The 18062-nt window shown below is 39.4% G+C and overlaps 1 protein-coding gene across 3 annotated transcripts; it reads right to left on the bottom strand.

The window, feature by feature from the left end:
• Positions 1-4463: 4463 nt before the first annotated feature.
• On the bottom strand, positions 4464-16390 carry LOC144628296 (uncharacterized). 3 transcript variants are annotated; one of them, XM_078486379.1, is made up of 7 exons: positions 16240-16390; positions 16011-16083; positions 11836-11884; positions 8846-9012; positions 8398-8447; positions 7360-7925; positions 4464-6346 (listed from the first exon to the last, which is right to left on the bottom strand). In XM_078486379.1, exons 1-7 carry the CDS (start codon positions 16266-16268, stop codon positions 5280-5282), a joined length of 2001 nt encoding a protein of 666 aa, XP_078342505.1. In that variant the 5' UTR covers positions 16269-16390; the 3' UTR covers positions 4464-5279. The 3 variants fall into 3 exon arrangements, with proteins under 3 accessions (XP_078342505.1, XP_078342506.1, XP_078342507.1); XM_078486380.1 differs by having other exon boundaries at positions 7414-7925; XM_078486381.1 differs by lacking the exons at positions 11836-11884; positions 16011-16083; positions 16240-16390 and adding an exon at positions 9526-9747.
• Positions 16391-18062: the final 1672 nt, after the last annotated feature.

Genomic DNA, 18062 nt, shown 5'->3' with positions numbered 1-18062 from the left:
TGTATACCGTAATGTTTATAAAGTAACAAGAGTCGCTTCTTTCAGTTTTAGCGACCTTGTACTGCCGTCAGTATGAAAAGGTCGCTACTACGACTTTTTGGAGCTAAAGGCGAGTCCATTGTTAATAAACTACAAAAAGTACGCGCAATTTTGGCAGAAATTCCACAACTTTTTTAAAACCTGTCACTTTGCATTTACCGAAGTTTTCTAGTATCCTGAACTGTTGAAATGAAGTTTGTAGGTTTGAGGTCTTTTCTAATCAGGGTGTCGACAAATTTTGTCTTTATTTTTGAAGAGTCGTTACTTTGGGGGAGGGAGCGGGGTTGTACTTTGATAACTTTACTATACGCTAAATATAACCATAATAAATGATCATAATAAAATCTTGTCGACGAAACTATACACACTTACATTTTCATTTTTAGAACCGAATTTTACGGTGATCTTCGTGAAAAAAGAGAATTTAAGGTCAAGGAATTTTTATTATTATTAATAATATTATTATTATTATTATTATTATTATTATTATTATTAATACTTTTTTATTTCTATTAGATTGTATGAAAATTTAGTTGTGGTATCTAAATCAGGTTCATATTTTTAGGGCTAATAACAAGTGTTTTATTATTATTACTTAGCCACCAGGAAATGCAAGGACATCTGAGGATAGTCCTTATTCACAAAAGCCGCCATAATGGTTGCCATTTTCATAGCCAGCATACAAAGTAACCATTCCAAGCTTAAAAGGACTGTGTCACGGCTAAGTTTAAAAATTTTATGTTATTAAATATAATATTCGCTACGAAACTAACTGTTTACAAAAAAATTAATTCTATGATTCTAAATGACAAAACCATAGCTTCATTGCAGCCAAATGTGTCTCCCAGGCGTTCTAATTAAAAGGTATAAGCAGACAAGATTAACTTTGACATCCGTACCTTCTTTTGCATTTGGTTTGTTAGTTTAATATTCCTTCACTGTTTTAAGAGGTTATTTTATATATTTAAATGAATTTGTTGGTCATTTTCTATACCTGACTTTTGCTAAAATCCGTGACACGGTCCCATTAAAGTAATTTTAAGTAGTACGGACACCACCCTAATACGGACAGTTCACTTGGTCTGAAGAAAACTGAAATTCATATAAACTCTACCTCTGTAATACGGACACCTTCATAATACGGACAGTCTTTCCAGCGCCTTTGGTGTCCGTATTTAAAAGGTTCGACTGTAATATAGCTCTGGCTATCATCGGACACTTGTAAATGATTTTGGCACATATTTGGACGTTAGGACAAACATATTTGTCAATTTTCTGAAAATAGTCTTGTTTCCAAAGTTCGCTTTTCTGTACACCACCAATTACTAATTTGTCTTCTTATATGATAAGCATCATTCTCTGTTTTCCAATTGCCCATAATACACTTTGTTTGCCCCCCACATTTTGCAGAAACTATTGTTTTCAAATTCTCTTGAGAGGAGTGCATATTTCCAAAACAATAGTTTATGCAAAATGTGGGGGGCAAACAAAGTGTATTATGGGCAATTGGAAAATAGAGAATGGCGGCCGTGGTAATCGTGAATGTGGCCTTTTGCAAGGGTCGTCAGTGATTTTATTTTGGGTAATCAGGAATAAACGTGTATAAGGTTCTTTTTTAATTTCTTTATCAATAGAAAGTTGATAATTTGTAAGCTACAGATTTGAACATAAATCCTACTGCCATCCATAAAAAACTTGAATTTGAATTCACGTGTAATGGACGTGAACGTTGACTTGCTAAAATTAAAAATTCTTTTTAAATTATGGTTTAATTTTAAGTTTAAAATTTACTCCAGTATCGTTAAGTTTGTGTTATCATTGCCAATAGCAGGAAATCCAGTGGCACGTACTTTTTGATGTAATAAGTAAAAAAAAGTACCAGATAATCGTTTATCACTCATGGTTTTTACATGCTGTAGATGTGTCACGTATGAAACAAACATTAGGTAGATTTTCAATAAAAATTTCAATTATTAATATCTTATAAAAAATCGATGATGAATTTTATTAAATTATAATTAAAGAAAAGAAAGAATTTCACCGTTTGCTGTTATTTTACTGGAGTTAAATGTTAATGTGTTATATTTAGTGGGCTTTGACACCTTAAACCGGTTGTACTCGAAGGGAACTGGAAACCAGAGTTTCGTGGAAATAAACAAAAGAAAAACCCCGTCTCCATACAATGCTTTGCAACTGATTGGGAGAATTTAATCCTTAATCAATTTCCTCCTTCAATGACAACACACAACGAGCTTTTCAAGTTCAACAACACTTTATTAGCTTTTTCGTTTTGCATGCAAAATTTACAGATTGTACATTTTCAGAGTTCTGTAATTAAGGTAGGCAACTGTATAGTTTTATGTAATAAATACAATTCGTATCAGATGTACTTTAAAGTACGTTTACAGGCAAAGAGTTAAGAGATTTTTGACTTTCATCAATCAAATTAATTTCACCGGTTCTTTGTAGATAGTAAAAAGGATGGAAAGATATTACAAAATTTCCCGAAATTTATTCTCGCGGGATCTAATTTTCGCCGATCGTTGGAAAATTTGAACTCGCGAAAATTATATCCCGCAAAAATTTCGAGTCATGCTAAACTGTCTTGTTTTTACTTGGAATCCATTCTCAGGCAGGGGCATACTCTAGCTCTACTTTTGTTGCTTAAAACTTTGCTGGTAATCAGTCAATTAACTCTACACATACGCAACACCGCCCTATTACCCCTTAAATTACGTCACGACAGATAACAATGAATTCGATACTCCATATTTGGAAGAAAAAGCTAAAAGAGACGAAGACCTTTGATTTTTTTTTTATAGAACTCGTTAGAACATTCCTGTAACCATAATGAGATCATATTGGCCGCTATTCCAGTAGCAAAACATGTTTGAACTAACTCAAAGACTTACATGTTAAAACTTGAAAGAGCGGTTTTCACTTGAGTGTCGCAGTAATTGGCGTTTGCTTTTTTTGCATTGCTACGCTTAGTGATTGGTTTAAAAATCTCGCGCCACTTTCTCAGCCAATCAGAACTAAAACCAAAACCAATCGTGTCTCGCTCGCGCACGTTTTCCCGCGCTTCGTGCCGGCTGCATGTATTGCTTCGAGTTTTGATTGGTTCACTGGATTGCCGGTGTTCTTCGTGATTGGCCAGAGTGATTACTTTGCTTTTGGTTTTACGACACTCAGTTGAAAACTGCTCTATAGAGAAGACACTATAACTTGGTTCACGTACAGTTGAGTATGTGTTACAAAAAATTTTGGATATATGAAAGACCGTAAGCATGCATGAGCTATTTACAATGAAGCTTTCTTATGAAGCGTAACCTCAATAGAACGAACAGTGGTTAAAAAATATCCAGCTCAATATATTATATTTGCTCGAACTCCTAGTTTATTGCATCCTTGTTCGCTGATATTCATTTTGTTTAATTTTGTCTTTGCGTTGTTCGTAATATCTGATGATCGTTGTATACCGTATATCAAGTTCATTTTACTAGATGTTCGTCCGTATCTGAAGTTACGCTACATAAATGAGAAACGCCTAACTATTTGCCGATATATATATTTAACTTTCTACTCGTTAAAAGTTGCAACCCCAATGACGCTAATTTGAACTGATAGAAGTGGCGTTATGTCTCCCGAGTAACTTCCGCAGGACTAGGTACCCGTTGCTCGACAACAGTTTTTGAAGAAAGATGAACGTTTATTCGTTTATTTCACGATGGAATCGCTTTGAGTTGTTGATCGCGACGTTTCGACTGCAATACTGCTCGTCTTCATCAGGCGATGAGGTCGACTGTTTACGTGTCGCTACTTGTAGCATGTTGGTTCTCTGCTATTGGTGCGTTTCGATCCTTATTATTACATTACTACAAATAGCAACACGTAAACAGTCGACCTCATCGCCTGATGGAGACTAGCATTATTGCAGTCGAAACGTCGCGATCAACAACTCAAGCGATTCCATCGTGAGACAAACGAATAAACGTTCATCTTTCCTATCTTACACCACGATGAACAATAAACACATATTAATGATAGTTTTTGAAGCTAACGATACGCGTTATACAAACATGAGGTGGGATATGAAAGTTTAGGTGTCTCAAGTAAACACACCTTAAGCCCGGGCCAAACGAGGATGAGAGTTGATGAGAGTTTAAACTCTCGTTTGGCATGGAACTCTCGTGCACTCTCATCGACTCTCATGCGCTCTCATCAACTTTGAACGTGCTGAACATGCTCAAATTTGTTATGAGAGTTTTCTCTTGTTTGGCACGAGTTGATGATAGATGATAAGAGCTGACGACAACTCTCACGAGAGTTAACTCTCATCAACTCTCATCCTCGTTTGGCCCGGGCTTTACACTTCGAATTTGCGCGTTCAACTCCCGACCCCGCTCAAGGAATCCCCTTCAGATTCGTCAGAAAATTTCTATTCTGATGACGTGTTCTACTGAGGTTCGTGTTGCGTCTCTGATTGGTTGATACTTGCGCGCGAAAATTCAAAACCGAGCAACAACCAATCACGACACGGATCTATATCGAGGCACGTCCGTCAGGCTTGAATCTTGGAATCTCTCTTGCGGGCGAAAGATTTTGGCGCGAAAATTTATAGAACCTTTCCTTGACCCTAAACCACGCCACGTTTCCTGGAACCTACAAGACGCCCGAACTCCCAGAAATACAATCTCTCTTCGATGATAAATGTAACTTAACTCTAAACACTATTTCTTTTCGTAATAATATAATATAATAAAATTATTTATATGCATATCTAAAACTACTTTGGTTTCTAAAAACTACTCTGATATATTGCTTAAACACTGATATATTTTGCTTTACGTTAAATGAAAAAATCAGCGCTTGTTAGAAAATACAAAGCGGATGAAAAATACACAAAAATGTTTCGCATGTTGCGTTATATTACATTGATCATGTGAATGATCATGGTACGCGTTTAAGGCTAGCTTACTGTAATAATATACAATGCAATGCCGATAAATAAAATAGATGAGTTTTCAAAAATGTAATACGCTCTTAGCCAATCTTTGCTTTTGTGATAGTTTGTCACTCTTCTCCGTAGAGGATCTTTAGGTTAATATCCGCTGAACAGAACGAGTGCAGGCGCATAAATTTGCGCCTGCACTGATTGTGATCAGCGGATATCTCCCTAAAAAGCCTCTGCGAAGGAGAGAAAGTTTCCCAATGACCTTTGTAACTTCACTAAAGATCGTCTATTCTGTTACCTCTTGCTTCACATTGGTCTCAGTTTCTGCCGCCATGTTTAGCAACGCTCCTGGTGACTTGAACCCGCCGGGGTCTTCAGTTTCCATATCTTGGCTTGTTCCTGGGAATAAATCTTCGCGTAGTTCGTCTTTAGGGCTTCCTTCTGCCGTACCAATTTGCTCTTCTGCTTGCTCGCCCTGCCCCGAACTGCTCTGCTCCGCTGTAGCACGCTCTTTTACTTTATCATCGGAAGACGAACTGTTTTCGGAAATGCTAGACAAAGTTGCCGTCGCTGCAACTGTCGCGGATCCCTTCTGCTTAGCGTGCCAACGTTTGTGCTTGTTAAAGTTCGACGGATCACTAAATTTCCTTGGGCACTCCTTACATTTGAAAGGTCTGTCACCAGTGTGAACCCGCACGTGAATTTTCAAACTACTCGAGCTGAAGAAAGTCTTGTTGCAGTGTTCACACTTGTATTTCTTCTCACCAGTGTGCTTAAGCAGGTGTGACTTGAGTGAAGTGTACTTAGTGAAGCTTGAGTTGCACTCGTCACAAGTGTAATTCTTACCCCCGCGCTGCAGTTTTGCCCCACTATTATCAACATAAGCGGCTGTCTCGTTTAGATCGACCTCAGCTGTGCCCGGCTGCGCGCCATCTTGGAATTCACATACGTGAAGTCGCAGCTCCTCTGCTTCATAAAAGGTTGCGCTGCATCTGGAACAACTGTACGGCTTCTCAGAATTGTCTTCTTGCGTGTGCGACAATAAATGCACCTTCAGCCGATCTCCTCGCGTGTACTGCTTCCCACAGAAGTGGCACACATGCGGTTTCTGTCCACTGTGACGTAACATATGACGTTTCAGGTCCACGGCTTGCGTGAAACGGCGGTGACACACGTGACATTCGAACGGGCGCGCCCCTGTATGGACCAGCAGATGCCGCTTTAGTCGGCTGGAGAAGGAAAATTCTTTATCGCACTTCTTGCATCTGTAAACCTTTTGCCCAGACGATGTGACAATCTCGTCCGTCAGCTCTTCCTCTGTTAGGCCAGTCTCCTTTGCTCTCACGGGGCGACCTGCGAAAAAAAAAAAGATTAGGACTTGAAAACACTTTCTCACACACATTAATAATTCACCAAGTTAAAACAAAGAAAATCATAACCGTGAAGGAGGTTTGGATATCCGGTCATAATTAGCAATTTTTACGATTTTATTTCTCCGTTATTCCGTAGATTTTCTTTCGATTAAGAAGATATATCAAACACTCGAGACAGTGTTTCATCGGCTATCCAAACACCTCGAATTTCGTCAAAAATACTGCGCTGCGCATCGCTTTTTCAACTCTCTTCTCGATGTTTATATCTCGATGAAACACTGTCTCTTATATTACTAACAACAACGGAGGTACTGACTTCACGTCTAGGTACCATGGCCGCATGCAGCGCACGGACGCAGAAGCTATTACTAGCCGTGTTTACTTCACTCCCAAAAGCCTTAAATTCAACAAGAAAATGAGATTTGGTGTACTGGAAAGTAACGATTGTCACTCAAAAGATAGTTTTTGTGGAGATGCGGTAAAAGACACCAATGACATGTTGATACATTTCAGTGGAACAGAAGCGAAGTTGCATGCTTCTCGTGATCGCTCAGCTCTGATTGGCTCGTCGTGTTCTTTGCTTGCTTTGATTGGCAGATGTGAATGACTATGGTGTCAATTGGTGGGGGCTTTTTTTTTGGGGGGGAAATTTTTTTTATTTTTTTTTTTTTTTTTTCGCCCCCCCCAATTTTAATTTAATATTTTTTTTTATAAAATTTTTTTAAAAAAATATTTTTTTTTTTCCCCCCCCAAAAAAACCCCCCCCCCCCAAAAAAAAAAAAGCCGCCCTTATACTAACTATATTTCTTACGCAGTCATAATTTTGGTTTAAAAATCACCCATTGTATTGGGTATGAAATAAAAGGTAAGAAACAAAGTGGCATTTTGACGCAATGGAAGTTTGGGGGGGGGTGGGGGAAGGGGTTGGCAAAGGTTTAGAAGACCTTTTATCAAGTGGCAACGCGTTCGCAGAGCCCAGGGCAAGACACGCACCTCTGTCCTTAAGATGAACCACTAGGGGAGGAGGCTGTCCCAGACCGTTCTTACTTCTTGTCATGTGCACCGGAGCTTGTGGGGCAACCGGCTGTATTTCCACTGGGATCCCCCTCATCCTCGGCCCAGTCCATTGCTGGTCCATGTGAGATGAGCTAATACTGGGCGCTGAAGTTGGCTGACTGGGGTGCTGAAGGGGAAGTACTGGCATGGCATTCACCACCGAGGTGGAAGGCATCTGCGCGTAAACACTCGTCGCCATAGTTGGAGGGTTCACATTTTCCGCTTGCTCGTTCACTGAGCCATTCCACATGCTGAAATTCGGTGTAGGCTGGACAACAACAGGGCTGTGAGAGCGCAGTGCTTCAGCTACGGAGATGCTAACTACAGGGTTGGAGAAGTCGTGGTAGTTAGAGGCGGAAGGAGCTTCTATGTGAACCGGAAAGGAAGGAGGGTGGACGCTGTAGACTTGTTCTGGTACCACGACGGGGATATCGGGGCTTACTGATTCTCCTTCCGAGGAGAAGTTTGACACCCTCCGTGCGATTCCTTTCCTATCGTGTTTCCTGCAGACAAAAAAGGACAATTATGCACTACATAAATAAACAGTTCCACAGATTCGTCTTTTTGACGAGTGCTCGACGAACGCGACGCAAAAACCGCGGAGGAAAACCCATGGGGAATTTTTTCTTGCCTTTTTCACGCATCCTATTTTACTGCGTTTTTTCGCTTCTTTTGCCCTGCGTTTTTTGCACAGACGTTTTTAACACGTTTGTTCGCGCGGCCATGTTTACTCTCGCATTTTTCACGCGGTCACTTTATTCTCAAATTGATTTTCGCCTATTGTCTGTTGATTCATAACTGAGAAATAATGGACTTCTTTACCACGCATTTTCCCCTTCATGAAGGAAAAAGTTCGTTTACTATTTTTGAACATTTCTATACTGCAGAACCTCCGAGAATTGCGCGCCGCAGTCCTGCTCAGAAAGTGAGCCAATGCGCGCTGCTACTCAAGGTGTAATATTAAGTTCACAGTACCTTCGTGTAGGACTGTGGATTGAACTGTTTTCATCCGGACTGTCAAAAACCTAAGGAGAAGTAAATAAATCATCAAACAAAAGAATGAACAATGCCGAGGGTTCCAAAGAGACTAAGAATATAAACCTGGAATATGTTTCCTTCCTCCTCAACCTCTCCCCCGCGTAAGCCCCTCTCTTTACCACAATTTTCTAACGATAGTCTATAAAACAAGGATGTTTGCAACACCAACTGTCAAACATCTTCTGGCATTGTTTTGACTTGACCAAGTACAGACTAGCCTCTCTCTCCTTTTTCACGAGAGCGCGCGAAGTACACGTAAGCAAGGGCCTCGGAACGGATTGGAGCGATACCGCTGTATGTTAGCGAGGTACATGTAGTGAGATTTCGCGTCAAATTGATCGAGTGGAAAAGAAAGGCATTGGTACTAAGATAGAAAAAGTAATACCTCTCCGTTTGTAACGGGGCTGATCGTGCTCCGCTGACCAGCTTGTAGCTGGGCACAATCCTTAGCTGCCTTGTGTTTCAGGTATTTCTGTAGGCTGGTAAACATCCGCTTACATTTGCCGCATTGGAACAGGTCTGGTTCACTGTCCTCTCCCTCGGACTCGTGTCCTGCAAAGATACCAAAATTATCAGCATGGAGCAAGGCAATATACCGTGCACAAGTTGCTTAGCAACTTCAGCGAAAAAAATCGTAGGCTCAGTCAAATTTTGACAGGTTCTTGTTTTCCCGCCACAGGTGGCGGCTGGCAACCTCGATCCCAAGGAAAGACGAGAGAGACCCTGGGAACGAGTTTGGCGGGTAAGGCGCTCTCTTTATAAAATACATAGCTGTCAGTTTTTCACACATAGTATATTGTCTAGCTTTATGTTTGATTTTGTAAGAAATTTGAATAGATGCAAGCCTTTAAGGCCTTCCATCAATTTTTTAAGGTCGATTTTAGATTTGAGCTTTCAATCATTCAATTTTGCCCATTCAAAGCAGATTGAAAACTCTTCACAAAAGAACATCGATAGATCGTGATCTGAAATCACGGAAGTTTAGGTTCGTGGGAAAAATGGCCACTTCGTTCGTCTTTACCAGAGAGTAAACTAAAACTAAACACAGATCGATTTTCCACATACCCTCGGGGAAATCTTTTCGTAAGCAAAAGATGTAGAACATCGCTTCTTCCCACATTTTTACTTCATAAGCTCCTCGCACGATAGCAGCCATTGCTCAAATGTTTACCCACGTGACAAGTAGAATTTTATATATTCTCGGCTGCTTTGCATTACGGGATAGCATTCCAACACTCGTCATTCGTAAGCCTTCGTGAACTTACGGGGAATTCCCGTGTTTTACTGACCAATTAGATTACTGCACGAGTGCACGAACACGGACCGAAAGTTGGCACGACTCAATTTGCGAAAAAGTGAAATTCTTGTTGGCAAAGTCCTCACGGTTGTTCGTCTCTCTTTTTGTCCAGGTTTTTGTTTACATGTGCTATCATAGTTTCTTTGACTTGAAAGGTGAGTCCAAGGGAACTAGTCTTTTTGTACTTAGTCAGGGCTGGTGTTCGCATTTTACAAATTTTAAATTTTAAAGCGCTTTCTGTCACTGCTGCTAATCTTGAATTTGCTTGCATAGTGCTTTGAGTTTGAAGCTTTCACTTTGCAAATTTAAAGCCCTTTCAAATTAGCTTTAGTTTGTGTAGTCTTTGACAACATACCAAATGCTTTAACTTCAAGCAGAACCGAAGCTCAACGAGTACTATTTCTTTCTTTAGCTTGTATTTGCTGCATGCTGCTTTTTACCCAGATTATATAGCTGACCTGCTGCAAATTAAGTTTAATTTAACCATTTCCAAAAGTAGAAGGAGAGACTGTAGTCTGTAGCTAAAGGAAGTGATGAAGAAGTTGGCAAAACTGGTAAGGCTTATATAAGCTAATAATTTATTACAAACTAAGCACTGCAGCGGGAAACAAAAATTTCAACAATTTCCATAACTCCTCAGAAATTAGGGGACTAGTCGCAGGGACTTATCCCTTAGTGTGTACACGCTAGAAAATTGACCGCTTTGTGGGACTATTGGTCCCTGCGACTAGTCCCACAAATTCGATGCAAAATAATGGTCCCCGAGGCATGTCCCTGCGACAAGTCCCTGCTACTAGTCCCCTAGTGTGTGCCGACCTTTATTTAAGATATTTCCATTAGCAGAAGTATATCTGTGGGGTATTAAATTTTTACAAAAAAATATGTGACAGTTTTTTCTATGAACTTTTGTGTGACACAGTTTTTATCTTGGACTTGGAGTATTTCTGCGCTCAATATTTTGTCCCACAGGGCTGTCATTAAGTTTTTAAGCAGCAATAACATCGAAGTTATCACCTGTTACATTTCACTCTGTATGCAAGTGTAAGGTAACAGCAATCAACATTTTCACCCGTAACTTTGAGTGAGCTCAGCTGTAACAGGTGTTACGGGTTACGGCCCTTAATGACAGCCCTGTTTTGTTACAAGTATGGTTATGATTTATAAGAAAATATTTCTTTTCTTGAATTAAATTTAACTAAGTGAGACCAACAATAATGCATGAAATCAATATTATTACTCCACAGAGGTGTTCACGCATGTACAAGAAGTCCTGTTGCAGGGACACGCCATAGTGACATGTTGCAAATATGGCAGGGATGTGATGCAGGGACACGAAACTGGAAAAATAATCACCACTGCACTCACCACTAATATTCATAAATTTTGAGTGGGGTATTATAATGCTATAAATACATACACCTATGCACAGCACAAAAATACATGTGCCTCTACTGCGGTAGGAATCAGGGATGTAAAACATTTTAACTGGACAGTGCAGGGTGAATCATCATGAGAAACATATTACATGTATGAGGGAACTAGTAAAAAGCTGTGGTAGCAATACCCTAGAATTGGGTTTTCCACCTTTCCTATGAAAAAATTATGTGGTAGTGCGGTAAGTGGGCTGAACACCATTTTTATCTGAACCGAAAGTCTTATGGTCTAATTCATTTTAAATTATTATTTGTAGAGAGGAAGCCACATCAGCTCTAGCTGGTTTTCATGCAGGTCCTCTAGATCTATTGATCCAGGTCAAATTGCTGAATTTGGAAATGTTGTTTTTTTTTGTGGATGAAGGAAACCAGAAAACCAAGAGAAAAACCCTCGGAGCAAGGCAAGAATCAACAACAAACTCAACCCACATATGGCGCCGGGCCAACATCAAACCCGGGCCACATTGGTGGGAGGCAAGCACTCTCACTGCTATGCCATCCCTGCTTCCCAGCAATTAACCAATGAATTTACCTGGTTTTTATCAAGATTAAAATTCTTCTAACTAGTGCCATGTCTTCCCTTTCAGTACTTACTCTGAGAATTTGATGATAGAATTTGATGATAGCATAATCAGTGTAACATACCTCCAGTCCCAAGGTGAAACATGACATTAGAATGATCTATCCCTGATATCTGCAAACAGAGCAAATTATAAACTGATAAGATACTTTATAGTCTCCAACACCTACTGGTAAACTAAAAATATAATTTTTGTATCACTTACAAGATGTACCTATTCACCTTACATGCCTTATTATATTTATAACAAATTATTCAGGTAAAGTTTGCTTTGCAGGTTCTGAGCTTAGCTGGTGGCTGAGCAGCCTGGTTCCTTTTGCACCTTTTTTTCTATCTATGCCCTACTTATCAGCTTATGCCCTGCTTCTTTTTATGCCCTTTCTCTTAACGGTGTCTGACATTTGCAGAATGCAGAATGCAGAATGCAGAATGCAGAACGCAGAATGCAGAATGCAGAATGCAGAATGCAGACTAAGAGAATATATTGTGTTACCTTTACCATTATTGAAAGCTAACCGTAAACAGGCTAACCGGAGTGTATAGTAGGCTAACCGGAGTGAACTTAAGCTTTTCACTCCGGTTAGCCTACTACACACTCCGGTTAGCCTACTATTCACTCCGGTTAGCCTAAATAGCACTTCGGTTAGCCTGTTTACGGTTAGCTTTCAATAATGGTAAAGGTAACACAATATATTCTCTTAGTCTGCATTCTGCATTCTGCATTCTGCATTCTGCAAATGTCAGACACCGTTCTCTTAATTCCCTGGATGAATCATTGTCCATTACAGGTAATCGATCCCCAGCATTTTGTCAAATTGCCTTTAGTTAACAATGTGTTGCAGTATAATTTTTACAAGTGAGTTGTATTTTTGACTTTTTAAATCCAGTAATCAGTAAGAATAAGCCTGAGTGAAACTTGCATCAGCTGATGAGGAACCTCTAACTTTCATAAATTAATTAAGTGCGTGACCATATATATCATGAGCACTGCTTTTATGACATGCTGTTTATAATACACTCCATGAGGTGGTTTTAACTTTTAAGTTTGTGGATGAAAATTAGGCAGTCAACTTTCATGTGGTATTGTTTATTATGCTGTATGCACAAGCGGGTGTTTCAAACTTTTAAGTCTGTGGATGAAAATCCCAGTGTGTCACCATTGTGTTTAACTACAAGGTCTGGTTCGAACTTTTAACATGTAGATGAAGCCCTAATGTGTGATGTCGATCCTCACTCAAATACAACAACATGAAAAAAAAAAACTTTGAAACAACAAATTTCCATGTGGTTCACTTATTGTTATGCCATGCAAAATGGATCTAGCTAATTTGAGGTTTCATTACATGTGAGTCTTTAAATGAAACCCTAGTGCTCACTGCTCAACTAAGAAATTACCGGTATGTGGTGCTACTTGTGTCTTTATCTTTTGAAATTTTAACATGGGCAATACTTGTAAATTTAACCACATGTACAGGTAACAAGAACTGGCCCATGCACAAACTAAACCACCTGTTTGTAAACACACAGTTTTGTTCCATTATTTCTCTTCCCCACCTAATCTTCAAGCTACACGTAAAAACTCTTTGTTGGTATTATGACAGCGATACCATTACAAAATAATTTTTCCAACATTTATTTTATTAATCCTTTGCTTACAACGCGCGGGTAACCTTTGTCGAACATATATAATCTGCTCCCATGATAGTTACTAGTAAGTGGATTGCTTTTGTAAGATAAAGCAAGGACATAAATACAGCAGAATGGTGCAATCTATGGCTTGGTTGGTAGCATAATTAGACCATCCCTTGCTTTGAGTTAGAAATTGTTGCTCCAGAAAATATCCATACCTCCCCCATGGAAGGTTTTTGGGTTTAAACCCCCTGCCCCAACCCCGCCCCCCCCCCCCCCCACCCCTCCAGAACTACCAATTTAGCTTAGTACTTCCCTTAAAAAATTATTGCTAACTAGTGCATAAATGAATACTTGACAAACTTGGAGGTATTACTAAAGACTGACGTCCCATCCAAGGGGACTACCCATCATTGAGGCCGTGCTAGGGTAAATTCCGGCAAGCGACACGGCCCAGAAAGTTAATGACAGCACATAAAATAAAATCGCAACAAACGACAATGCTTTTAGAAAAACTTAAATTCCAACAAGGACAAGCAATTTTCCTTCAATTCAACTACCGACAGCAACAGAAGTGGGATAAACAGTGGCACAGGACATTTTAAATTTCTTTAAATTTGACATTTTTTTAAATTTGATAAATTTCTTTTGCAAGGGTAAAAAAGTCTCGGGCTCGCAGAGATATCATCTCGCCTTCTCGCAAAGTCTCGCATTTACCATTCGCCACCCCTAGTAAGCAATGGGTATCATTTCTATTTGATAGGCATAAAGAAGAGTAGTGTACATTTATTGATAGTGGAATCGGGGATAGTGGAACTGTTTTCCATTCTGTTCTTTTTTTAGTGAGGATCTTGCTTATAAACTGACCCAGGGCCAACAACTTTAATAATCAACACTATTAAATAACATTTCTTACTTTTAATTAAATTTATTTTTTCTGGGAAGCCAAGACTTTCTTAGCCTCGTAAAAGAAATCAATACTTTAAGATGGTGTTGGAAAAAATTGAGACAGAGCATTTCATGAGAACTGACTAAAACAATTTCGGCAAAACTTGGAAAGACCATTGTCACCTCTTTAATTCCCCACATGCGGGAGGAAAATCGGATGAAAAATTACATGAAAATCTACAGTGAATGTTAAAAATAGAATCCCATTTTATTGTGCAAAGTTGTTTCTTTCCAAGTGAAATTTTAAGGATGTTACTGACAACCTTAAGTTGTAACAATTTATTTTCAAACATCTGGACCAAATTTATTTTGAGGTCCAGCAAACATATTATTATCCCATTGTGAAATAAAACCAGAATAAAACAATATTGTACAGTTTAAAAAAGGGAAGATATGATCTGTTATACCACCAGTGCAAATGTATTCAAAGACCAAAAATAACAAAAAAAAAGCTTTAATTGTTTAGAAATCAACCGGTCAACCAGTTATTCAAAACCCGGGAAACTGTCAAAAACCTTCCCAGGCCAGCGGCCGACAGAAAAAAACATTTAATGAATAATTGTGTCATGCTCTCGAAAGCGTCGCCTTAGCTGTGCAATTTCAATGGGTTCTTTGGCTAAGCAGATTCAGATATCGTGTTAACACGGATCAAATTGCTTTTAAAGCCATACCGCCCCTGTTTTGTCCGAATCTGCGACAATAACAAGCGAACGTTGTCTATATATAGCGAGAGCCGAGAGACCTTTGCCTCCGCTTGTTAAATGCAAAATGTTTTTGACATGTTACACCGCCGAATTGCACACGTGCGATAATAATATAAGGTCCTTAGAATTGTAAGTATTTTTGTTCTAAAAGATTCGATTTTTCTACAGTATAGGATGCAAGAAATGTCGGCAAATTTTATAAGCATGAACAATGTCAAATGTCCGGCTTCCTGATACGAAACCACACTATTCAATTACACCGTCGGCAAGTGAGAACACAAGGCTTTATAGCGAACGAGTTAATTCAATGATAATGTAAATTTGTATAAAAACTATATCACAAAGAATTTAAATGCAGATCTGCCCGAACGAGAAGCGAAGTTCATTCATGGAATACAAGCTTAACCTACCGAATCGCCCGTTTACTAAGCGTCAAATATGAATTTTTGTACTGTACCAGAAACAATTTAACACAAGTGCAAGACTACCTAGTTCGTTTAATCGAGATCTTGGTACAAAATACTGCCCTCGAGGTAAACAATTTGTAAATACACTTTTCTCTCTCGGCTGTAAAGCCCTTTGACACCTAGGGGTTGGGTTTAATGGCAGTTTACCAATAGGAGGTATTTCAAATACGCTATTCATCTCACAAATTTACATGCGAGCGTGCTTATCATAAAACTACAAAGGACCTCGATCGTGTTTTCATTACCGAAGACACGAAACCTTAAATTCACCAAACTAACGCCGGGAAATGCTTTTTAAAGTAACCAACCGGTCCAGATAACTAGATTAGAATTTTCCGACACCTTCCTAGCGCGAAATTGCACACAATTTTACAATAAAGTGACCTAAGCTAATCAAGCATACCAAACAGCGTGTCACTCGACAAACACGCAAGACCAGGCAGTCTTCAGCAAGCGACGCCTAAAGCTCGGGTTATAAAACAATGTGCTTACCAACATAAAACTGTTTCGTTTCCCGTTCGGCTGCTCCTTAGAAAGCTTCGAAATTATCGTTTCCAGGTTCTGTCTAGAAAACAAGAAGAGATCATTATAATTACAATCAATTTTCACACCAAACACATGTGCGTGAGAACAATCCATTCAACAAGGCGCTAAACCGACAACGGGCATTTCACAAACAACGTGGAAGGCTTCAATGAACTCAAAACTGCTCTAAATTTACCCTTTTCTCGTTTCTCCAAATTCCCCCATCACAATCCCTGGTCCGCTGGTCTTCGCTTTTGTGAAAGCACCGAATTTTAAGAACTAAATACGGGATTATTGTTTTCGGCGAAAGGTCAACATGTCTTATGCCTCCACCATCTTTGCATTCCTGGTCGCTCTAACTGGAACCCTGGTCAGCGGTTGCTTCTTGTCACGCGAACCTGACACGCAATCGACAAACCGGAAGGGGGAAGACTGGGTCAAACTCACGCAAGCACGACATTCGTAAAGCAGATAACTGGTATTTTGGCGTCTTAAAAAGTTGATTTTGTCCTGCAAACAAGTTTGTGAAGCAGATTTATGCCAAAGTGATCATTGTTTTCATTTCTCTTTGTTACAAATGGCGTCTACTGTTGATTTAGCATTTATGCGTGATGCCAAGTTCTTTCGGCGAAGACTGAATCACGCAATTATATTATAAACATTCAAAACGTAAAGAAAGAAAGCGAATACAAATTAAAAGAATTATGCATTTCTGTCCACTTGTATCACCAACACAAGCTTAAAAATAGCCACTTATGTTGTAATATTTATTCACGTCTCTTGTCTAAAGATTTTTTTCTATCATCAAGTGCGGCATGTTAAATTTTCCAAATTAAACGTGATGTTACTTTAGCAACAAGGCTTCTTGTCACGAAATGAATATAGACTTCGTGTCAGCCACTAAAATTAACTTAAGTTTAGGTCAAGGCGGGGAAAATTTGAAATAGATTTTTCTTGAAAGGTCCAGTTAAGAACGCACTCTAGGCAAATTTGGGCAAATTCTGGGCGAATCTTTCATTGATCGATGCCAGCCCGAGGGGATGAGAAAAAAAACCTGTGGTTTGCGTGATTATTTAGCTGTGAATGCATGTATACATACTTTTGTTTATGACCATCTACACATGAGCCGATTTTATCAAGATACCAATGGCGCTTTTAAATTCACAGAAGACCTGATACCGTATGGTACGATATTTTGCTATAACTCTACTATTTCATTTTTTTTTTTGGAAAAAAATATGTCCCCACTTTAAAGAAGTCAAAAACGTTTTGTAATGCAAAAATTAAAATTTTTGGCTTTAACCATTTGCGTGCGCGTTTAACTCGTTAAAAAAAACTAATTTTGAATGTCATCTTCCTGTGAATGTAAATATCCCAAGAAAAAAATAGTGTATTATGTATTAAGAACAGGGAAAGCTTGATATCCGGTTTGGCATAATACTTGTTTGCCCAGTAAAAGGAAATCTACAATATATTTTTCCTTTCAACTCTCCCGCTTTTCAATTGCCCCAGTCCTCGCGCATCGTCCGAGAGATGATAACGGAATTGGGGGGGGGGGGGAGATATTTTCCAAGAACAGAGAAATTAAATGTATCTTATTTTTGCCATATCTACGAATACACTAGGAATTGAAACGACTGTCAACACTCATTAATACAATACACAAGGTCACATTGACGGAACTAGCGCGCGGGGTTATGTTTGGGGGAAGGGGGTGTACCGGGACAACATGACCGGGACGGGTCCATTGGGTCGAAAATATTCTGGGGGCCCCTTCCTTTCGGTTCCCTCACCTTAGCTTCTAAGTAGGTCTGGTTCCGCCACTCATCACTAGTGCGAAATATAATAATTTTCGTGAACATTTTTGTACTCGGCTCGTTCCCAGTTTTAACGCGGCCGCTGTTTTCGCTCAGGAATCAGCGGTAATTAATACGCGAAATTTACCTACATATACAACTCTTGCGAAACCCTGACTACCGTTCAGCTCAGACCAGTGTAATATGGCATTCCACCCGACGG

This window comes from Oculina patagonica, chromosome 10 (genome assembly GCF_052425735.1).
Source record: "Oculina patagonica isolate OP01 chromosome 10, crgOcupat, whole genome shotgun sequence".
NCBI classification, from domain to species: domain Eukaryota; kingdom Metazoa; phylum Cnidaria; class Anthozoa; order Scleractinia; family Oculinidae; genus Oculina; species Oculina patagonica.
Note: the sequence above shows the minus strand (reverse complement) of the source record. Positions and strands in the feature narration are given on the sequence as shown.